Source organism: Mesocricetus auratus, unplaced genomic scaffold, assembly GCF_017639785.1.
Source record: "Mesocricetus auratus isolate SY011 unplaced genomic scaffold, BCM_Maur_2.0 Super-Scaffold_4256, whole genome shotgun sequence".
In the NCBI taxonomy this organism is placed as follows: Eukaryota; Metazoa; Chordata; class Mammalia; order Rodentia; family Cricetidae; genus Mesocricetus; species Mesocricetus auratus.
In genome coordinates this window covers 54,197,627-54,221,480 of record NW_024429182.1, presented here as the reverse complement: position 1 = coordinate 54,221,480, position 23,854 = coordinate 54,197,627, and the positions used below count along the sequence as shown (strand labels likewise).

At 47.4% G+C, this 23,854-nt stretch overlaps 1 protein-coding gene and 1 pseudogene across 5 annotated transcripts in view; one reads left to right on the top strand and one right to left on the bottom strand.

Annotated features, from left to right (window-relative positions):
• Positions 1 to 13,571: 13,571 nt before the first annotated feature.
• Positions 13,572 to 14,256, bottom strand: LOC101842649 (annotated as a pseudogene).
• A 6,042-nt stretch (positions 14,257 to 20,298) lies between these two features.
• Positions 20,299 to 23,854, top strand: part of Kmt5b (lysine methyltransferase 5B) — a 49,704-nt gene continuing 46,148 nt past the window's right edge. Inside the window, exon 1 of one of the 5 annotated variants that reach the window (XM_040750393.1) lies at positions 20,299 to 20,506. In XM_040750393.1, coding sequence (XP_040606327.1) covers positions 20,470 to 20,506 — 37 coding nt within the window. In that variant the 5' untranslated portion in view covers positions 20,299 to 20,469. Of the gene's footprint in view, positions 20,507 to 20,729; positions 20,846 to 23,854 lie in introns of those variants that run through there. The other 4 variants (XM_005064095.4, XM_040750400.1, XM_040750402.1 and 1 more) reach the window with 4 other exon arrangements.

Here is a 23,854-nt window from a genome sequence, read left to right as displayed (position 1 = left end):
GAATTTAGAGGTGACACTGTGGTGGCACTATGGGTAGGATTGGTGCTCTGGGGTCTTGTGAAGCCCAAAGGGTTAGGCACGTGCGCACAGGATTTAAATGGCTGGTGAGGGAAACAGAAAGTGAAGCCAATGTAAGCCAATGTTCTTACTCCTTTTGTTTAGATAGCCAATGCTGTTATAAAGAGAAGGTGCATATAGTCCCTCATTTCTACCATTTCCAGGGCCTTTTTTCAGTAGCACTGGTTTTTCTCTAGTACACACTTCTTCCTGCCTGAAGGATGTCGTTTGACACACTACATGGATAATCTGTTCCTGCCATGTCTAATCTGTGCTTAATCATATCCAAGACATGTTTCTTTCAGACACTGTAGTTTCAATATCTTGAAGTTCAACTAAAGAGTTTAAAAGGATTTTACACGTCCCTACTTCACATTTAAAAATATTCCCTTTCTTAGAGTACGTAATACAATTTCTGTAACTATTTTTTTTCTTTTTTGGGTTTTTCATGGCAGGATTTCTCTGTATTGTTTTGGAGCTTGTCCTGGAACTCCCTCTGTAGACCAGGCTGGTCTCGAACTCACAGAGATCCACCTGCCTCTGCCTCCCCAGTGCTGGGATTAAAGGCGTGCGCCACCAACGCCCAGCTTCTGTAACTATTTTAATGACAGTTTAATTATTCTATCACTACTGGTTCAGTTTTAGGCGTGAGTCAGGTTTTCTGCTTCTTTGTATGCCTGGCAACATTTTCCCCCTGCCATGTATCTTTTTTTGCTGTTTTTAAAAAATAATATCATGTGCTATTCTCATGTTCATATAAATATTCTTGACCTTTGTTCTAGGACACAGTTAAATTCTTTGAAAATAGTTGGACCCTTCCTGGGTTTGTTCCTGAATAGGACGAGACTGATGTTTAGTCTGAGGCTAATTTGCTCGCTACTGAGGCAGAGCCTTCGGAGTACAGTGCCCAGGGGTCTCCACCTGCCTCGCTCTGCTGGGGGAAGAAACCAATTCTGTGCCTGGCTTCTGTCACCCTTCCCGGCAGTCTCTCCCCAGCGTGGTTTTCCTTCTTGTGTGAGCACAGATTCAGGTTAATTGCAGCACAGTCTTACAGATCCCCAGAATGCAATGTCAGTACCACTGTGTCTCTCAGGTCCCTCCATCTGTCTTCTTTCTGGTCCTCTGCCCTGTGAACTCCAGCCGGGGCCTCCAGGCACCAAGAGCCTTCCTCTCAACTCAGGACAGCTGCTGGACTGGCCTTCATTTTTCTCCTCCTACTGCAGGCCAGAAACTCTTCAGATGGGGTCCTCTCCTCTCATTAGTTTTCTCTACCTTATAGTAACAAAAAAACAACGGAGTCAGGGAAACCCACTCCTGGAATCTGTCTCCTGAGCTCCTCAGCACACACACACCATAATAAACACAAGCAAAACAAAAACAATGGCCATTTATCATAGCTCTTTAAAATGTTAAATAATTAAGTTTAAATGTAACAAAATAAGTGTGGGGATATAAGCAGAAAATTACAAAAATACTGATAGAATAAATAACACAAAACCTAAAAGAAAAATGTGCCTTGTAAGTGGCTTGGCAGACTATGGCCAGGATTTATTTCTCTCTGCATGTGGTTACAGGTTTTAGTCAGTTCTAATCAAAATCCCAGGGGGTTAGGATTCTAGGCATCAACAAAGATCCTGAAAGAATGAAAAACACCTGTAAACCCAGCACCTGAAAAGACAACACAGCCTGGGTCTTACACACACACACACACACACACACACACACACACACACACACACACACATACACACACACACACACACACTCTCGGCAGAGGGAGGAAGAAGGGAGAGAGGGAGGGAGAGAGGAAAGACAGCACTCACAGACATAGATGTTTAATGAAGATAAAAGTGTAAGTCAATGAAGAATCGTGTTTGAACAAATGCTGGAACAGTTGAACAACTACAAACAATTGGAGGAGGAATGGGGCAGGGTGGCTCAAGAAAGAAATTAGCAATTAGCAGTCAGCCTTGGCCTGGGCCTCATATAAAAATTAGATATGAGTCCAGTCTTTAAACTCTAAAGGAAAACTACAAAACTTTCAGAAGAGAACATAGGAGAACATGGTCTTGGCTTAGAAAAGTAATTCTTAGATTTGACACCAAGTCATGGTGCTTAAAGGAGAAAAAAAAATAATGAACAGACGTCACATTTTAAAACTTTGGCTCTGCAATAGACAACATTATGACAACGAGAAACTCAGAGAACGGCTGAAAACGAGGGTGTACGTCTCATCCTAAAGGAGGAGGTTCTGTAAGTGTATCTGAGCGGGAAGCACCACAAAGATTCCTCTCCTGGACAATTACACGGGCAGAATCTTGTCCATTACAATTATTTTCCAACTTTTCAATCCAGCACTGGTTTACAAGCTGGGGGGGCGGGGAGGGAGGAATACCAGTGCAGGAATGCAGTTTGTTTTGGGCAATGTTAGCTCTTGGTGTGACAGCAGCTGTCCACGCTCCTGTCCCAGCCCACGGGCAGGCAGCTGTGCACACGCTCCAGGAACAGCCTGCCAAGCCAGAGTAAAGGGGTTTCTGTCCTCCAAACACTGGGGATGCTGGCTCTCATCTCTGACTGCCTGTAGGATTGGAGGTGCAGACAAAGAGGCAGGTGGCCATTTGAGGGCATACCTCCCCCATTGTTGCAAGCCCCTCCCCCCAGCTGAAGTGACAAGACTGGGGATTTAAAGGGCCAATGTTCCTTTTTTTCTCCTGTTCTGCTTTCAGAGACCAGAATTTAAACACCAGGCAGTCAAGAACAGTTATATATGCAAGAAACATTAGAAAGAGATGCTGTGTGCCTGGGGAAAGGAACAGGACTTTATAAAGATCTGAGAAGATCTCAAAATGTACTTCCCAAGCCGATCACTGCATAAAGATACTCTATAGCAATGAAAATACCTGTAGGCCTGCAAGATGGCTTAGCCATAAAGGTGCTTGCTTTGATGACTTGAATTCGATCCCTGGAACCTACATGGTGGAAGGAGAGAACTAACTCTCGAAGGGTTTTTATTTTATGTGCATTTGTGTTTTGTCTGCATTCATGTCTGTGTGAGGGTGTCAGATCCCCAGGAACTAGAGTTACAGTTGTGAGCTGCCACATGGGTGCTGGGAATTGAACCCTGGTCCTCTGGAAGAGCAGCCGGTGCTCGTAATCACTGAGCCGTCTCTGCTGACTGCTTCATGTGCACTATGGCACATACAAAAAATAAATAAATGAAAACTCCTTTAAAATATATAGTTTTGCAAGGATATTCACAAAAATAAGGCCAGAAAACTCTCTGGAGGAGGAGAAATCTGATTTCTGTAGTTAACACGTTATTAGACTCAGTATTCAACAACAACAAAATCATAAGATATAAAAAGAAAAAGAAAAGTATGGCCTCTTCCTTCCTTCCTTCCTTTTTTTCTTCCTTTGAGACAGCATCTCACTGTGTAGCTTTGGCTGGTCTGGAACTTGCTGTGTAGACCACACTGGGCAGGATAGTAAGCCCTTCATGGAAAAAACAAAAAAACAGAAATGGTCCCTGAAAAAGACCAGGTAGCAGATCCCAGAGAGGAAAGGCCCCTTCCAGCTGCCACCAGTCCTTGTCTGAGAACAGCTAGGAGCCAAAGGTCCAAGAGCAGTTTGGGAAATGGTTGTCTGTGCTCTGAGCTTTGAAACTTCAGGTGGAGCTGGCTGTGGTGGTGCAAGCCTGTCTGTAATTCCAGTCAGTACCTGGGAGGTGGAAGCAAGAAGTCAGGAGTTCAAGACCAGCCTGGACTACATGAAACCCTGTCACAAACAAATAAAGTGCAAAGTAAGAAAGACCAGAGAGAGAGAAAGAGAGAGAGAGAGAGAAAGAGAGAAAGAGAGAGAGAGAGAGAGAGAGAGAGAGAGAGAGAGAGAGAGAGAATAAAGTAAGATGCTTCAGATGGTGGTTTAATAAGAAGAACAGTTTTAATTGTGTGAGGCTGTGCATCCAAGCTACTTAGGAGGCCAGCCTGGTCCACCTACTGAGAGGCTATCTCCAAGAAAGAAAAAAGGAAGGGAGGAGAGAGGGAGAAGGAAGGCAAACTACGGTATACAAAGTTGGTTGAGTGTTAGTAAAGCCATGGGGAGAGCAGGTTCTCTTGAAGGTTCTGTGAAGCCTGGCACCCATCTAACATGGAAGAGATTTTTGTTGGGCAGTACTGAAGTTGGAAGTTAGGCATTGTGGCGCATGCCTGTAATTCAACACCAGAGAAGGGTATTAGTAACTTTTCTGTTGCTGTGCTAAAACACCACGACCATGGCAGCAGCTAGAGGGAAGCCTTTATTTATGCTTACTGTTCTAGAGGGCTGAGGGTCTGTCATGTGGGAGGTGTGGCAGTGAGTAAGGGATGTGGCAGCTGGAGCAGAGCATTGAGAGACCACAGCTTTCGCCACAACTGCAAAGCAGACAAAGCGAGCTAGGCACAGACAGAGCTTTGCACTCTCAGAGCCCACCTCCAGTGGCTACTTCCAGAAAGGCTACGCCTCCCAAACCCCAGAAGGAGTGCCACCAACTGGGTGTTCAAATGTTCCCGAATATTAGAGATCTTTCTCATTCTACGCTCCACAGGAGGTAAAGGCAGAGGGATGACAAGTTTGAGGCCAGCCTGTTCTACATAGTAAGTTCCAGGTCAACACGGTGACCTTGTCTCACAAACAAAGCAAAGCAAATCTGAGCTGCCGTTGGCAAAAAGCTCAGTGATGGCTCATACCATGTGTTATTACAGATGTCTGAATGAGATGTACCCCATCAGATGTAGTGCACAGAATTTGACTATTTGGTCTACAGTCGGTGGCTGTTTGGGGAGAATTAGGAGGTGTGGCCTTGCTGAAGGAAATGTGTCAGGAGGAGTGGCCTTGAAGGTTTCAAAAGACTCCAGCTATTTCAAGTCCTTTTTCTCTGTTTCCTGTTTGCTGCTGTTGCCCTCAGCTCCACTCATGGTCTCTATCCCTCTGGAACCACAGCCCAAAATAAACTCTTCTATAAGTTGCCTTTGCCGCGGCATTCTTCCACAGCAACAGAAAAATAATTACTAGGTGTATCAATCAGATATCATTAGAATTAAGTGTATATTTCTGAGTCATGTAAGTCTGGTTGCCCTTTCCTTCCCTTCCTGTTCTCCTCTCTCCCCTCCTCCATTCCTCCTTCCTTCCTTCCTTCTCCGCCCCCCTTTGGTTTTTCAATACAGGGTCTCTGTGTATACTCCTGGCTGTCCTGGAACTCCCTCTGAAGATCAGGCTGGCCTGGAAGTCACAGAGATCTGACTGCCTCCATCTCCCAAGCTCTGAGATTAAAGACATGCACCACCACTGCCTAGCTGTAAATAGTTTTTTTGAGTAATAAATTTGGTGCTGGGGAGTGTAGCTTAGTGGTCACATGCTTCCTTAGTATGTGTGAAGCTCTCTAGCACCAAGGATAAAATAAAACAAAACATTTTAAAGCAATGCTTGAAGATATTAAAAGAATGCTTGGTCAAAAACAACAAAATAACACATGAAAAAATAGAAATATCAAAGAACCCAAAAACCTAGAAACAAGAAATTTTGGAGCTGAAAAGTATAACTGAAAACAAAAAGGGGGGGTGCCGGGGCACAGTACATTAGTATGAATGTAGTACTGGATGAGGACAGAAGAGGGCATCAGATTCCTTGGAGCTGGAGTTACAGGTGATTGTGAAGTACCTTGGGTGCTGGAAACCAAACTTGGGTCCTTTGGAAGAGCAGCATGCACTCTTAACTACTGAACTGTCTCTCTAGACCCTCTCTGTTCCTCTTCTTACAAAACTCTTCCTGAGCTGGGAAGATGCTCTGTGGATAAAGCCTGTGTGTGTAAGCATAAGGACTTGAGTTCAGATTCTGGTACCCATATAAAAGATGGAGTCAGGTAAACTCCCAGAGCTCTATGGCCAGCTAGTCCAGGGGAAATGGTGAGCTCAGGGCTCAGTAGAAAGAAGGTAGAGAGAGACTGAAGAAGACACCTGACCTTGTTCTCCAGACTCACATGTCAATGCACAGGTGAGAACACTCACACACATCTGTGCAGCCACACTTGTACACCACATACACACCACACACAGAGAGAATTGACATTCGATAGTGGAATTCAAAGGCTGACTTGAGCTGTCAGGAAAATCAGCCAACTTGAAAACAAAAGAATGGGAGGAATTATCTAGTCTGAGAAACAAAACTGATTTTTTTTTTTTTTTTTTTGGTTTTTCGAGACAGGGTTTCTCTGTAGCTTTGGAGGCTGTCCTGGAACTCACTTTGTAGACCAGGCTGGCCTCAAACTCACAGAGATCCGCCTGCCTCTGCCTCCCCAGTGCTGGGATTAAAGGCGTGTGCCACCAATGCCCGGCTAAAACTGATTTTTTTTAAGGACAGGAGAACACAGTGTCTGAGACAGTATGCAATACTCAGATAAGGGAGTCAGCACACACTGTGGGGTCCCATGAGGAAGGAAAGAAGAACAGAGGAATGTTTAAGAAAGAATGTCCAGCTGGGCAGTGGTGGTACATGCCTTTACTCAGGAGGCAGAGGCAGGAGGATCTCTGTGAGTTCAAAGCCAGCCTGATCTACATATTGAGTTCCAGGTCAGCCAGTGCTACACAGAAAAACTCTGTCTCAAAAAAGAAAAATGTCCAAAATGTTCCCAGGTCAGATGAAATACAAACATTTTCAAAAAGGTTAACAAACACCAAGGTGGATGAATTCAGGGACCCACAAAACACATGTAATAATTAAACTCCTGGCAGAAAGACATAATGAGAATTTTGAATGCACTCTAAGGGTGGGGGCACACACCTTTAATCCCAGTACTTGGGAGGTAGAGACAGGAGGATTTCTGGGAGTTTGAGTTTAGCCTGGTCTACATAAAGAGACCCTGCCTCAAAAACCAAAATTAAAAATATAAATCTGGGCAGTGGTGGCTCACATCTTTAATCCCAGCACTCAGGAGGCAGAGGCATGTGGATCTCTGTGAGTTTAAGGCCAGCCTGGTCTTCAAAGAGAGTTCCAGAACAGTCTCCAAATCTACAAAGAAACTCTGTCTTAAAAAACAAAACAAAAATCCCAGCATTTGGAAGTCAGAGGCAGATGGATCTTTGTGAGTTGAAAGTCAGCCTGGTCTAGAGAGAAAGTTCCAGGACAGCCAGAGTGACACAAAGAAATCCTGTCTCAAATAAACAAATAACTATAATGTTGAACAAAGTGGAAGAGAAGCAACTTGTCACACACAAGGTAGTCTCAAGAAGGTCATCAGTATATTCCTCATCACAAACTTTACAACAGAGCAGGTGTATGTAGTCCTGGAAGCAAACAAGGGACTGGAGAAATGGCTCAGTAGTTCAGAGTACTTGCTGCTCGGACAGAGGGCCCAAGTTTGGTTCTCAGCACCTACATGGTGGTTCATAGCTCCAGCTTCAGGGGACCGGGCACCAGGTACACAAGTAGTGCACTTACATACATTCAGACAAACACACACACATAAAATTGAATAAATAAATCTTTGGAAAAAAAAGAAAGAAAATGAAACAGTGAACAAAGAATCCTATGTCCTGCAAAACTGCTCTTCAAAGGTGAAGAAAAAAGTTAAATAAATTAGCAGATAGGCGATAGACAAGAGCAGGGAGAGTTCATTACACAGAGACTTTCCACCCAGCAAGGTGAACTTCTGTGAGCCCTTCTAGGGGAAAAGAAGTGCCAGTGGACAGTAGCTTGCAGCTGTGAGGTGCAAAGATTTCAATAAGCCATGGTGCAGAGACGAGTCAATGCACATGGATGAGCTAGTGCAGAATGACCAGCCATTTACATGGATCACCCATTGTACATAATTGAGTCAATACAGTGAAAAGCCATTGTACTCTGTCAAGTCTTCTATTGCTCTGACGAAACATCATGACCAAAGCAATTTGGAGAGGAAAGAGTTTATTTTGCTTACACTTCTAAATCACTGTTCACCGTTGAAGGAAGTCAGGACAGGAACCTGGAGGCAGCTGTCAGGGCTGGGGAGTGTGGGGTTTGGGGTGGCTGGGTGAAAGCTGCTGGCATAGTCCTACCCCCTCTCTGTGGTTATCTGAATCTAGGGTGGTGGCTGCTGCCTGTTCCTCACCAGCACTCCATATCTGAGCCACTCTCCTGTCCCCTCTTGCATTTTATTTTTTTCCAAGCTCACCTGTACACTAGGAGAGGCTATGGTATTGTCTGCAGCTTTCCAGGGGCTTGCAGCAGGTGTCATCTCACGGTGCCCTCCTGCCTTCGTGGACAACTTGTCGAGACTTTGAACCCTGCGTCTCTGGGGAATTGTTCCCTCCCTGCAGGTCGGTCTCCCATGCCCATACCCACAGGCACACCCTGCTCCTTGCAGTCACCAGGAAGTCCTTGGCTTCTGAAATACATCATAACTTAAAAAAATGCTTTGAGTCACTGGCTCTTCAGTGAAGGTGATGTTAGCACCGATAGTTCAGCCTCTTGAGACAAAGGCTTGCTTACCAACATTGAGGACCTGGGGCTTAAATCAGTTTGTAGAATGCATGCCCATCATGCATGAAGCTATGGGCTTTATGCCTGGCACCTCACAAAAAAAAGGTGTAGTGCTGTGTATCTGTAATCCCAGTACTTGGGAGATAAAGGCAGGAAAGTCTGGAGTTTAGGGTTGTCCTATATAGGGAATTGGAGGTCTCAAGGGTGCTAAACAAGTACTCCACTGCTGGCCTACATCCCAGCCTTTATTTTAGTATCATTCATTCATTCATTTATTTTGTGCGTGGTGTCTGGATATTCACTTGTCCATTTTTGTTTGTGGAAGACAGCCAAGTGCAGAGCCTCAGCCTAAGAAAGATCTGGTAGCCAGGGACCGGGACTGAGTCACACCAGCTAAGTAGGAGACTGAAAGAGGCTCTCTCAGCAGGGGTGCTGGCTGAGGAGAGGTACTCCACGCAGCTGCAGTGGACTGTCCTCGCCGAATTCATCCCCCTTCTTCCTATCTTCCCTCCCTCTCTTCTTTCCTTCCTCCTCCTTCTCTCCCCCACCTTCTTTTTCTCTTTTTCCTTTTGCTTTTGTATTATTTTATTTTGTTTTTTACAGACAGGGTTTCTGTAGTCCAACAGGCCTAATTCCTCTAACTTCCCACTCGGAAGAGGGTCCATCTGAACGGGGGCACCCCTAGAATGTGAGCACAGATAGGAAATGTCCCTTTCAGGCTCACGTCTTTGAACACGTTGCTGAGAGGATGAGCCTGCTTTGAAATGCTGTGGAGCCTTTGGGAAGTGGAGCCTGTTGGAGGTGGAGTCTTTGGGAAGTGGAGCCTGTTGGAGGTGGAGCCTGGCTGGGAGGTGGAGCCTGGTCGGAGGAAGAAATCTTGGTGGGCAGCTCCTACAGTTCACAGTCCCGACAGCTTCCTCTTCCCTCTCTGCTTCCTGATCCACCCAGACCTGAGCAAGCAGCCTCATACTCCCAGCTGCCACAGCTGAGAGCCCTCCCACTGCCATGCCCTCCCCTATGGTAGACAGTACACCCTCGAACCTTGAGTTAAAAGAAATCCTCCCGAGGGATGCTCTCTCATTCTGGACACTTGAGGGAGGGTCTTGGCCCTCCCCGGAACGAAATGACAGACTCTAGAGATTCCCCATGGAGGGCCTTACTCTCCCTGGGGAATGGAGTGGGGATTGGGTAGGGGGCTGGGGGGGCTGGTGGGGAGGAATGGGCGTGGAGGGAAGGGAGAGGGAGCTGGGACTGACATGTGAAGCAAGCTTGTTTCTAATTTCAATATATAATAAAAATTAAAGAAAAAGAAATCCTTCCTGGCTTGATTTTTTTGTTTTTAATCAGGTATTTGGGTACAGTAATGAAACAAGTAACCAATTCGTGGATCCAAGCAATAGGGACACGGCTCTCATGCCCTGCTTAGATCCCTTCCCCATCCCCAGGTCACATTCTGAGTGGCCTCCATCTAATGGCAGACTGGAGCAGGATTTGGGGGGGTAAGGTTCCCTTTTCCAGCTCCACAGCTTGTGATGACTTGCATCTCTGACGATTCCTACCTCGGTCCTCACTGAACTGCCTCCTCTTCCATCCTCTCATCAGTCACTTGCCTGGAAGCCAGTTTAAAACAAGCCTGCCTGAGCTAGGTGGCGCAGCAGCTATCTGAACAGAGCATCCATCCTGTGGGAAACGGGAAAGCTCTGAGACTGACTGAGAGTAAGGCTGAACAGGAGACATGAAGGCCCATTTCCACCGGACAGCCCCACTCTTCTGGATCCACCAACTGTCCCCACTGTGGCCACCCCAGTGCCTGTGATTTGAATGGAGGCTTTTATGTCCCTGGTGTTTGCAGCCAGACAGGTGGGACACACTGAGCATTAGTGATAGACAGATCAGCACCCAGGCTTTACCTCCTTTCTGGGACAACTCTGAGGTGTTTTCCCCCACTGATATCCAGATGCCCAATAGGCCTGAACCATACTTGCCACAGGGTTACCCAAACCTTCGTACCAGCTTCTTGATTCCTTTCCTGCTTCCCTGACTCCATGCTGTAGCTTCCTGGGGCAGTCTCTAAAATCTTTTTCTCAGGGTTAGCTTATGGGGACCCTGAGAGCGGGGGGGGTCTGGGATATGATTCCAGGAAGGAGCTTGCATCAGTCAGATCTTTAGGGGACTGAAACAAGACAACGGATATACACTGTTGAGGGAACTTATTAGATTGCCTTGTATCATACAGGCTAGGGCATCCAATGACTATCTGTACACCAGATGAAAACCTAGTTCAGTCCATAAAACTGGACACCTCAGCAGTTCTAACTTGCCACTGAAGGCCTGGAAAATTCCTAGAGAGCTACTGGTCTCCATTTCAGGATGTAAGCAGCTGAGTTCCAATGCATCGGTGGTGGCAGCAACAGAGTAGATGTACTCACCAGCAAGGGGTAGACACTGGCAGGCAAACACACACACACACACACACACACACACACACACACACACAGGCACACACAGGCACACACAGGCACACACAGGCTTGGGTTGTTGAGATGACCTTGTAGTAAAGGCACTTGCTGTTAAGTCTGAGTGTCTGAGTTCAGCCCTGGGTCCTATATGGTAGAAGGAGAGAAATGGCTCCTACAAGCTGTCCTCTGGCCTCCATACCTGCACCACGGTATGCAAATGTGTATGTTCATATATACACAAATAAATGCACATATGCACACAAATAAATGTATCAAATGGCTTTTATCTAAGACTTCCTTATATCTGGGCCACTGGTGGAAGGCTTCACTCACTCTAGGGCAGTTAATCCATCCAGGAAATACTCTTACAGACTTGCCCATAGCTGTGTCTTCAATTGATTCCAGATCCAATCAAGTTGACAACTGTGGTGGTTTGAATGAGAACGACCTCTTTAGACTCTTTTTTAAAAAATATTTATTTATTACATATACAGTGTTCAGCCTGTATGCCAGAAGAGGACACCAGATTGAATTGTAGATGGTTGTGAGCCACCATGTGGTTGCTGGGAATTGAACTCAGGACCCCTGGAAGAGCAGTCAGTGCTCTTAACCTCTGAGCCATCTCTCCAGCCCAAGACTCTTATATTTAAATACTTGGTTAGAAGTTGATGGAACTGTTTGGAATTAGGAGGTGTGTCCTTGTAAGAGGAGGTGTGTTACTCAGGGTGGGCTTTGAGGTTTATTTTATGTTTTTATTTATTTATTTATTATTTATTTATTTATTTATTTTTGGGTTTTCAAGACAGGATTTCTCTTTTTGGAGCCTGTCCTGGAACTCTCTGTAGACCAGACTGTCCTCAAACTCACAGAGATCTGCCTCCAAGAACTGGGATTAAAGGCTTGCACCATACTACCCAACTGGGCTTTGAGGTTTTAAAAGCCCATGCCATTCCTAGCTAGCACCTCTGCCTTGTGCTTGTGGTTGAGTTGTAAGCTCTCAGCCAGTGCTCCATTGCCATGCCTGCGCCTGCACCTGCAGCACACGTGTGAGGTTGTACCTCTCCCCTCAAACACACACGAATGCATACACAACACATATAAAATGGAAGGCAGGCAGGTAGGTATACTCAGACCAAGTGTAGAGATTCTCTCCCACTTGACAGCAACCAGCAGTGCCTCCCTTGCTTACAGAGGGTCTGTCTCAGGACCAGCAGCTCCTCCCCTGTTCACGGAGGGTCTATCTCAGGACCAGCAGCTCCTCCCCTGTTCACGGAGGGTCTGTCTCAGGACCAGCAGCTCCTCCCTTAGTTATAGTGGGTCTATCCTAGGACCTAAAGCAGGTGCCTGAGACCTGTGCTTGTACAAAGGCAACAAGTATGTGCTTTAGATGTTTCCTTTCTTTCCTTATTTCTTTTTAAGGGTTATTTTGTTTTTATCGATGTGTATGTATGTTTCTGCGTGTGTACATGCATCTAGGTGCCTCAGAGTCCAGAAGACAATGTCAGATCCCTGGAGCTGGAGTCACAGGTGGCTGTGAGCAACATGACATGGGTGTTGAGAATTACATTCCAGTCCTCTGGAAGAGCAGGAAGCAGGCAGCCATCTCTCCAGGCCCTAAAACGGAACAATTCAAGTGCCAGACTGTGATAAAGGTGACTGAACATCCCATCTGTGCTCTCCTTGGAGTGGATGATGTTGTCCACCCTGGGAAAGTTCAATGCTGTTTTCTGTCCACTGATTCGCTGGCTTATCTCTTCTAGAAACATCCTCCACATGCACCAGGAAACAGTGTTTATCCAGCTATCTGTGCACCCTGGGCCCAGTAAAGCTAACCCATGATACTGGCCATGACACACAAGGACAGCTCCAGCCCTCTTTCTGTGCTGGCGAGTTGGTTCTTGGATCTCACCTGGTAAGTCATCTCCACCGGGCCAGGAGGAAGCACTCTCTAACCTCTCAGAATCTGATCTGAGAAAATCACCTCAGCTTTTGGTTCAGGAATCACCACTCCTTGGAATTTACCAAGCCAGCGGCCAAAGTGTGCACCTATGAGGACAATGTGAGGGGAGGACGATGTCACCATTCACCCTGGCCAGAGGCTACCAAGTTTAGCTCAGAAAAGCTGAGCTCAGTCCATGCACCAGCAAGGAGGAACCTTAGGAAAGTCTCAAGTGTTTGTAGAAGGTTCTAGAACAGTGTCTTTCCTCTTAAATGTTCCCAAGGAATAACTGGCACCAAAAGTACCCTGGAAAAAAGAAGTGGAATCTTTAGGTTTTCACCTTGCACCCCAAGTAGACCTGTGAACCTGGGACAGTGCTGGATGTAATGACAGGAAACTATACTGCAAAACTCTTTGGGTCAAAGACACGCTATGGAAAGACTAGAGATGTTTTTGTTGTTATTGTTTGCTTGTTTTGTTTTTCCTGCTTCACCCTCTATTTTGAGTGCATAATTGCAATTTCAATTTTAGAATTTTCCAGCATGCTCTTCTGAATAACTGGACCCCAGAGACACTTCCATATGACCTAAAGTCTGGTGACTACATGGGTGAGTCACTCACCAGGAGACAAATGACTATTCAGGTCTCTTCCTACTGGATAGGTTTTTAGTTCTAAGACACTGTGTAATTTAAATTAAACCTTTCTCTTTTTTTGTTATTTTCAGGCTTATTGAAAATATGACATAACAGACTCAACCGGCTCCACATAGTGTTTTGAAATTCATCCCAACTGTAGGCTGAGTGACCTGCAGGTTGGAGAGACTGCTGAAGTCCAGAAGCTTCAACTTTCCCTTGGTATTAGGATCGGTCTCAATGATCTCCTGGTCTAGGGCTGAGACCTCAGGAACATAATCATCCCCCCCCCGTCTCTTCCTCCTGCAACTTGATAGAGATACCTCTCACCGGACCTCTCTGAATCCTCTTCACGAGATTGGTGACATAACCAGCTATCTTGTTGCAGAGTTTCTTGCTGGGCATGATCTCCTCGAACACAGGCTTGTTGGTGTGGAAGTCATTGCCCAGGCGCATGTAGTACTTCTCGATGATGACCCGGGCCGTTTTCTTCACAGTTTTGGTGTGAACATGGCTCATGTTGATGGGTCCTGGTAAAAGAGCATCTTTCTCTTTTTTTAACTGTGGTTCCTGGCTTCATTTTGTCAACTTGTTTTTCAAGTTCACCCATGCTCTTTGTAATAGTAGTTCATTCCTTTGTGTCTGAGTGACATTCTATCCCATAGGTAGACCACAAATGGTCAGTCTATCCATTCTTTCATTGACTGGCACTTGGGTTCTGTTTGGTTTTTTTTTTTTTCAAAATAGGGTTTCTCTGTGTCCTAGAACTTACTCTGTAGACCATTCTGACCTTGAACTTAGAGATCTGCCTGCCTCTGCCTCCTTAGGGCTAGGATTAAAGCGTGCACCACCACTGCTCAGCTGGCATTTGGGCTCTTTACAGTTTTTGGCTAAAATAAATGTAACTGCCAATAAAGATGAATACAAAAGAAAAAGAAAAAAGCCTAGGCATGAAGCTATGTCTGTAATCCCACTTGGGAGGCTGACACGGGACAAGTGCATGTTTAAGGTAGCCTGGACTACATAGTAAAATACTACCAGAGAGAGAAGAGAGGAGGGCAGGAGAATGGAAGAAAGGGTGAGGAGAGGGAAAGTAGACAGAAATTAAAGAGAGGAATTTAGAAGAAAAGGAGGAAGGACAGAGGGAGAGGGAAAAGGAAAACGGGAGGGGGGAGAAAAACTATTTAGCTTCCTGTTACTGTAACAAAGTACCTGAGACAATCTGTGAGAAAAGGTTTCTTTCTGCTCAGTTTTACAGGTTTCAGTCTACCTTTGCTTTTGGATCTAGTGAGGCAGCATTAAGGCCGAAAGTACTTGGAGCAAAACCTCACTCACTTCATGGCAGGGAAGTAAAAGAGAGGGAGAGGAAAGGTCTTCAATCTCTTCAAGGGAATAGCAATAATGCTCCATCTTTTAATAATAATAATTTTATTATTATTTTGGATTTTCAAGACAGGGTTTCTCTATGTAGTCCTGATATCCTGGAACTCACTATGTAGACCAGGCTGGCCTTGAACTCACAGAGATCTACTTTCCTCTGTCTCCCAAGTCCTGGGATTAAAGGCATGTGCCACCACCACCCAGTGATCCCACAGGCCAATGTAATGTAAACGATTCTTCAGTTGAGAATTCTCTTCCCACGAGTGTCTAGGTTTGTGTTAACAAAAGGATAGATATGTCTCCCTGAGTCCATACATTAGAAACCTAACCTTCAGAGTTACACTTTTATTGCATTTGAAGGTGGGAATTTGGACAGTTAACATTAGAAGAGGTCATGGTGTATAACTCTTTGATGACTGTATTTGTGCATGTGTGTTTGTATGTGCCTATGTGTATGTGGATGCATGTGTTTTTGCATGTAGAGAACATTGACAATCTCAGGTGTCATTTTTCAGGAATTGTCCACTTTTTTTGAGACAGTGTCTCACTATGTAGTTCTGGCTGTCCAGGAACTCACTATGTAGACAAATCTAGCCTAGAACTCACAGAGATCTACTAGTCTCTGCCTCTCAAGTGGTGGGACTAAAGGCATGTGTCACCATGCCTTTTAAAAATATTTATTTAAAAATTTTATTTATTTTTATGTTTATGGATGCTTTATTTGCATGTGTGCAGTGACTTCACATGAGTGAGGTCACAAGACAACATTGTCATTAGAGCCTCTAGAACTGGAGTTACAGATGACTGTAAGCTGTCATGTGGGTGGCTGGGAATCGAACTTGGATCCTCTGGAAGAGTAGTCAGTGCTCTTAACCACGGAACCATCTCTCAAATCTCCATCTCTTTTTTGAGCCAGGGTCTCTCACTAATCTGATACTTGTTAAGTAATCTACACTGGCCAGTTAGCTCCAAGGAGTCACCTGTTTCTGCCTCCCATACACTGCAATTGCAAGCCAATGATCATTCCTAGCCTTTTCACTTGGGTCCTGGAGGTTAAACTCAGGTCTCATACAGTGAGCATTTTACTGATGAGCATCTCTGCAGCCCACAAGGAGCTTCTTGAGATGTGAATTAGAGGTTAAGATCACATACACTTTTCCAGAGGACACAGCACCCAGCACCTTCCAGGCAGCTCACAACTGACTGTGAGCTGCAGCTCTGGGGATTTTATGCCTTCTCCTGGCCTCCAATGGCACATACTCCCACGCACATACCCACAGAAGTATACATAATTAAAACTAAACCCTAAAAAAGTAACAAAGATTTGAACTAGCAGCGCTATCCTGCTAGTTCACTGTGTGAAGAGCCACCCAGAAAGCTAACATCATGGCCTCCATTTGGCCGAACTCCAGAACCAGCTAGTAAAGTCCTCTCCTTGTCAATGACCTAACTGCTCAGCCACAGATATTTTGTTACTGTAACAAAAGAAGAATGGATAGAATCCTCTGTGCTTACTTTTCCAGGTGTGTGTTAAAAAATAGTATGTTATTGAAAATAAATTTGTAAATTTTGGAAATTAGTATTACAAATACAAATTGCTTAAAAAGGTCTAGGTTTAATTGTGTGTGTTCATAAAAGATGCTGTAATGTGGGAGCCCTAAGAATGATATCTTTCAGCTACTCTTAACTGGGTGACTGGTTATCCAAGGTGGATGCCCTGAACAAAAATCCAATGTTGTTCATTGGTTCTAAGCACATGGGTGTGAAAAAGAAACGTTAGCAACTGAACAACCCCAAACCCCTGGAGGTGGGAGAGGAGTCAGCCCTCTTATCCTTGAAGCAGTTCTGGAAGGTTAAATAACCCCTCTCCACACCCTTCCAGAAATCAGAATAGAATGAGAATCTGCCCTTCACATGGCATTCCAGGGGCAGCCTTAAGGGCTGCAAGGCCCCCTTTGTGGAGAAGACTAAGGGTTCAAAAAGAGTGCCAGCTAACAGAACAGTAAGTCAAAGAGGTAAGGTGCTGGGCCACTGGCGATCTGTGCCACTGCAGGCATCAAAGGAAGAAGGGAACAGTACTGGAGCTGAGGGACAGTGTTTGAGAGGGAGTAATGCAGGGCTCTGGTGGTGCCCAGATCCATGCAAGACCAGGAAGTCAGCCAGTCAGCCAGAGTTCCCAGAATGTCCAGCTCTGTCCTCCATCCCTCCCCTTCCCAGTTTTAGATACCTGCCTTCAGCAGAGGTGTCTCATATTTGTTATGAAAGTGACTGGAGAAGTGCACGGAAGAGTTCTAAGACCCAGCTGCACTGTGGTGGTGCACACCTTTAATCCCAGCACTGGGGAGGCAGAGGCATGTGGATCTCTGAGTTTGAGGCCAGCCTGGTCTAGACAGTGAGTTCCAGGACAGCCAGAGCTACACAGAGAAACCCTGTCTCAAAAATAAAACAAAAATAAATAAATAAATCCAAACTGCTTTACAAGTAGATGTTGAGAAGTGACTCCCCCAACCTGAAATTCTAGGGTCAGCCCTATTTGCAAAGACTGAGGGAATACAGGGTCTCCATGAGCAATCCCTTGCAGGCAACCAGGAACTCATAAAGCTGTCATTTCTAGAAGGGGTACCATGCAAGGTGAACCAGGCTGGGTGACTAGAATGCTCCTCGTCATCCCAGCTTGCTGGGGCCACTGGAATTGACTCTGTGGGCTTAGTCAATGGCCTGGCAAGGTTACTGCTTGCTGAGGGGACCTGTCATTTGGGCTGTAGTTCCCATTGGTCAGCCTCAGGGTGCTTCTGCCAGGGCTGACTGAGACCCTTCGGCCAACTTGGCTTTTCTTTAGAGTTGCTAAGCCTTCTGGGTGGGGGCCTAGGCTCCGCGGCTGCCATAGAGCATCCAGAGGCTTCACATTGTAAATGCCAAGGCTCCTGTCATGTGGGGGCCCAGCAGGTGCCTGGCCTTCTATTTCCTGACCCTACTCCTTGCCAACTGGCAAGATGAGCCTCTATCTGGCCTCTCTCACTACAGGGAAGTCTAATTTCCAGTTACCCACAGGAGGGAAGCTCCCAGCTGTGGCAAGGGCCACCTCAGCCGTGATCTCCCTGGATCAAGACCTCTAAAAGTCCCAAGCTTTCAGTATGGCTCACTAATGATCATGGCCTACCTAGTCCTCATGGCTGCCACTGGAAGAGCAGCAGGGAATGCTAGGGGTTTGGAGGGACAGTCCTGAACTGGAGAGACGGAAAGGGTGTGCTGTGCTCGCTCATGTGCCTTCCATGCCAGGCTGAAATCTCTTGGAAGGCGAGGCCCACAAGACCTGGCCTGGCATTTGGCAGGGAATAAATGGAAGCACTGGCATCTTGGAATGTTAGAGCCTTACAGAGTTGGTTAGGAGCTTGGGTGAGTCTGGAGGGTTAGTGTGGAAAAGACATGGACACTTAGGCAAAGGGATGCTGAGGGTTAGCTGGACTCGGAATCTGAGCATCACACCTCTGAAAGTCAATCTAGGAATATAGGTGCCCACTGGAGTGTGTGCTCACCTCCTTAGCATTCAGTGTCAAAGGAGGCAGAAGCAATCTCAGTGTCTCTGGCATGTATTTGGAGCCAAACCCTACAGAAGTCTTGGGGAAAATAATTTAGTAAAAAACTAGAAAAACAAAGATCAAAGGAATTGTTAGCTGTGTCAGCAAAAGAGAACACAGCAGGATAGATCTGATGCCACAGGTGACTGGCTGCACTTGGGCGTGTCCAGACCTGCTTCCCTGTGGCTGGTCAGGCTATGCCCACTGCTCACTCCCAAGGTGGTTTGCAGAGTGAGGATACAGGTCACAGCTGAGGATGGCTGCAGGAGTTCTGGTTTTGAAGAACTACACCCTTCCAGTTAAGGGTCCCCAGCAGGTCACTGAGCCTGTTTCCCATCTGTGGAAGGGGGCAATAAACGTCATGTCTACCACTCAAGAGTAGCAATGGGAGGTAAATTGGTATTAGCTGAACTTTAGTACAACGTCCCTGCTGAGCTATCCTCTAGAAAATGCCTACTGTGCCGGGGTATGTGCTTGGGCACAGGGTGGTGGTGGTGTTTGCAGGGGACCAAGGCAGGCTGGGGCTCTCTTGGAATCACCTCAGCAGCCTGCCCTGTCCGATGTGTCTGCGGGATCTACACGCTTTCTTCTCTTCCATCCCCTGAACATTTTAATACGTTTCCCTAGCACCCTTCACCTCACTCAGAGGTGCTAGTTTCTGTATGCGTGTGGCAACCTCAAACGTTTCCTTGCAAGTCCCAACCACCAATTTAAAGCGTTTTCGGCAAAGCAGTGTGTAAGAGGCTCTGGCTCCAGTCCTGACCAGTTGAAAAGTCACCTAACCAGTCCGTACCTCAATTTCCCTAAGTATAAACTAGGACCCACAATGTTCTCGACCTCCGGAGACTGCCCTGAAGAGTAAATAAGGCCGTGAGTAAACTAGCTCGCTGGGAACGATGCCTGGTTGGGGACGAGAATGTGACCCTCGTTATTGTTGCGAGGCACCCCTTATCCGACTGCAAGATCCAAGGGGTGGGGCCTCGCCATACCCCAGGCGTGGGTGCAAGCCACTCCGGATCTTCCGCCCTAAGCTCCCTGAGGACTAAACCGCCTTCCTCGAGCCAGTGGAGCCCGAGAAGAGTGAGGAGTGGCCGCGTCGGGGAAAGGTTGGCACTCAGTAGGTGCTCAAGGAACAGTCGGTGACAGCACGGGCGACCCAGCGCATACTCCCTCCCCGCCTCCCGCATGTTAACGCTCCGGTGGCCCACATGGTCTTGAAGGGTGTTTCTGCTCCCAACGACACCCATCCCCACAACAAAGAAAGTCGCCATCCCCGGCCGCCTCCCCTCGGTGCACGCCGGAGGCACAGCGGTCTCGGAGCGCCGCGTGCCGGTAGCTGCACCCCCGAAATCGCGGCTCGGGAGCTGTCCCTGGTAGGTGCAGGTGCGCGCGGGACGGGGGCGGGCGCCGACCCCGCGGGGCAGCGAGAGGCCAGCGAACTAGGTGGCGCCCGCCGGGCGCGCGGCGACGCCGCCTCCACCGAGATTTAAAGGGCAGCCGGGCGGAGGGATCTTCGAAGGGCTCTCGCTGCGATCCCTCCGCCTCGAGGCACAGCGACGGCAACGACACAGTTCCTTCTCGGAAGATCGCTCTTGTGCCTCCGCCGTCGTGTGTAGCGGCGGAGAACTCCATTCTCTCTGGTGTCTCTCCGCCTCCTCCCGCAGAATTCCGTCGAAGCCATCGCGGCGACCGGCGCGGGGCAGAGGAGCGCGTACGCTCATAGCCTGCGTGGTGTCCCTCCGCCGTCATCCGTGGACTCCTTTTCGTGTCCTTCCACTGAGCCCGGGCGGTGTCCGGGTGGCTCACCGGGGGCGGCGACGCGTCTGCGGCGCGGCAGCGAGGCTCGGGGGCTATGAGGTGAGGACGCCCGGGGACCGGAGGCGGCACCCGGCGCTGCGCGAGAACGCAGGACGCGAAACCCCGAAGCCGGCGGATGCCTCTTAGACCCCACGGCTGCGCGCGAGGCGGAGGTGAGACCCGAGGTCTTGTGAGGTCTTGGTGGCCCAGCGCTGCGAGCCAGGGCTCGGGCACCGGGGCTGGGCACGGGCCGCGGTGGCGGCTGCGGCGGCAGGGTTGGGGGGGCGCTCGGCGGACGCGGACTCCTTTTTCTCCCCCCCCTCGTCAGCGGAGGCAGCGGGCGGTGATACGTCCATGCCGCCATATTGGATATTACTCTCCAATTTTTTCTGAGGAAATTTCTTTTTGGTGATTAATTTTTCTGGAGGGACGGAAAAGTGTGGCCGGACGCTTCGGGAGCCCGGTGGCGGGGTCTCGGATAGACCGGTACTGGAAGGCGGGCCGTACTGGCGGTGAGCCGCGGAGGCCGTGCGTGCGTGCGTGCTTGCGGGAACCGGGCCGCGGGGCGGGGCTGCGGGACCGGGGCGGCCGGGTGAGCGCGGCCTGCAGTTGTGGCGGCGGCCGGAAGGGAGCGGTAGCGGTCGTCGGGTGGCTGCACGAGGGGAGCTGCCCGGCCGTTCGGGATTGGGGGACTGTGTTTTGCCTCTTCTCCAATGGGCGGCCGTGAAGCGTCTCGCCCAATCTGTTTGCGCTGCCGCGCCGAACTTTCGGTTGTTTTTGTTTTGGCCGGAGCCTCGTTTCCCGTCGCTCTTGGCTCAGCCTGTCACTCTCCAGTACACGCCCTCCTCTCGGTGCTGTCCCGCGGCGTCGCGGGGCCTGCCACACACACAGGCCCGGCTCGAAGGCACTGGCATCACCCCGTCTGTCACCCCGATCATCAGATCAGGGACTGGGGAAACTTGCAGAGTAGGAGAGGGAGGAGTGAAGTTCATTTTGAAGAACTTTCTGACGGAGTTCACTCTGAGAGAATCTTCTCTTCAGAGGAGCAGGCAAGATGAGCTATCTGGGATTGGTGGAGATTTTTTAAAACCTGTTTTCTAGATTTAAAACTAGTGACACAGAGGGGGTCGAAAGACTTCTGAGTGGATGGATTTCTTAGAAGAACTAGCTTCCCCCGTAACTTTTCCCCGTTCCGGTTTTTTTAATTTTAATTTAATTTTATTGACAGCAACGCCCGTCAATTTGGGTAACCAGTAGAGAAAACAAACCCTTTCAGAGTCGAGGAAGAATGTTTGTTTGTTTCGTTTGCCTGAAACTACCACCGATGATTTGTGTTAGTTCATGCCTTAAGAGTGAATTGCCAAAGACACACCTTTACTGTATAAACGCACGTTTGACCAAGTCCCTCACTAGGAGCTCCCTATGGTGCAGGGTTAAAGTATGCAAATGTCTTAATGCTGCACGTGGGGAAACACCAGGCAGTGTTAGGTGTGTAGCCTCTCAACATTGTGCGTTCTGCTCCCTCTCCCAGGCTCACTTGGGCTTCTTTCCCAAGCCCCTTGAGTCCCGGCACACACCCATCTTCATCAAAGGCTGAGGAAAATAGAACGTGCTGGAACAAGCTTCCTGACTGGCTCACACAGAAAGCATGATTCCCCTGTTCACTGAGCTGTCTTTGCGTGCTGTATGAGATTGACTGTGTGCTTGTAAATCCCTTGGGTGTCTTGTGAGCCTTTTGAGATTGATCTGGTTCACCTAGGGGCAGGTGCTCAGTAGTCACTTTATGAAAGAGATAATTTGTTAATCTCAAATGTGTCAAGCTTGTTTGTAGTTTTTCCAAATGTATCCAGTCAGTATCATTGAAAGTATTCCTTAAAATTGTCTTTAAAAAACAAACAACAAACTGAAACAAAACCCATGCCTTCAGAGTATTTATACTTCAAGAGGAGGGTAGGCCTCCATCCTTTCTCTCTGATTGAAACCAAACTCTTTCAAAAACAGTTCCCAAGGACTTTCTTTTTTCCTTTCTCTCTCAAGTGCTCTCTTAAAGGTATTTGATGCACTGTGATGACACTGAGCTGCTACTCTGAACTCCCCACGCTTGTAGAAGACACCAGTGGACCCTGCCCAGGAAGACAGGGTGACAGAAATGTACGCTGATGAGATGGGAATGTCCTGGGAGCAGCAGGGGTTTTATAGATGGGTGGGGGCAGTCCGATTAAGTTTCCCTTTTGGTCATCCTTTGATCTGAATTCAGATGGATTTTCTTCTCTGTAGGTATCAATTTACAGATGTGTAGGGTCAGCTGTGTGTCTGGGTTATATAACAAACTGTATAGTGTCTGAGTAACACTCTGTCTTCAGGAGGACTTTTTCAGTGGCTTGCAGAGCAATTCCTTCAGATAAATCATGATTCCATTATTTTGTGCTTTTGTCTATCACATGTGAACTTTACCTTCTCGCCATTAACCAAAATCCTTCTCTCTGGTCAGAAGGTCTAGGACTTTAAAGTTAGCTCGAGAGAGCATTCTTTACTTGTCAGAACAAGGGACCATGTGTGAGCCCTCTGCTGGGTCACATTATTGGCTACCCAGCATATCATATATTGAGTAACTAGAGACAGACAGCATGGGCAGTTGTATCTCAGATAGAGCTAGCTTTCTAAACTAGAAACTAGCTTTATGTGTATGGAATAACCTTTGCTTTTTCTGCCTTATTTTTAATTACCTCTTTGTTTGGGGAGTGGATAAAACACTTGTTTTACTGGCATGTTAGTGGTAAGACTCAAATCGGTGTTACTGCAAGATCAAATTTCTGACTAACTGGTGGATTTTAGTGCAGCAGTGTGCAAAATAACTTCTTTTTTGGGTAAATTGTCAGCTTTAAAATCTTAAAACATGGGGCTGTGGTGGGTGGTGGTGTGCACCTTTAATTCCCCCAGGCAGAGGCAGGTGGATCTCTCAGTTTGAGGCCAGCCTGGTCTACAAATCGAGTTCCAGGGCAGCCAGAGCTACACAGAGAAACCCTGCCTTGGGAAAAACAAAAACAAACCATGGGCCTGAAAAGATGGCTCAGTGAGTTCAGTTCCCAAAACCCACATCAGGTGGCTCACAACCACCTGTAACTTCAGCCCTAGGGAATCTGACACTTCTGGCCTCCAAGAGCATCTGTACTCCTGTGCATGTAACCACACACATACACATAATTAAAAGTAATAAAAAGAGCTGGGTGTTGGTGGTGCATGCCTTTAATCCCAGTGCTCGGGAGGCAGAAGCAGGTGGATCTCTGTGAGTTCGAGGTCAGCCTGGTCTACAGAGCGAGTTCCAGGATAGGTTCCAAAACAATACAGGGAAACCCTGTCTTCAAAAACAAAAACAAACAAACAAAAAAGATCATAAAAAAGGCTCTTAAGCTTGAAGTGTGAATTAAAACCCCTGTAGATTTTAAAGTATATTTGTAAGTTATATGTATGGATATGTGTGTCTGGTGTCCCCAGAGACCAAAGGGGGCATCTGGCCTCTT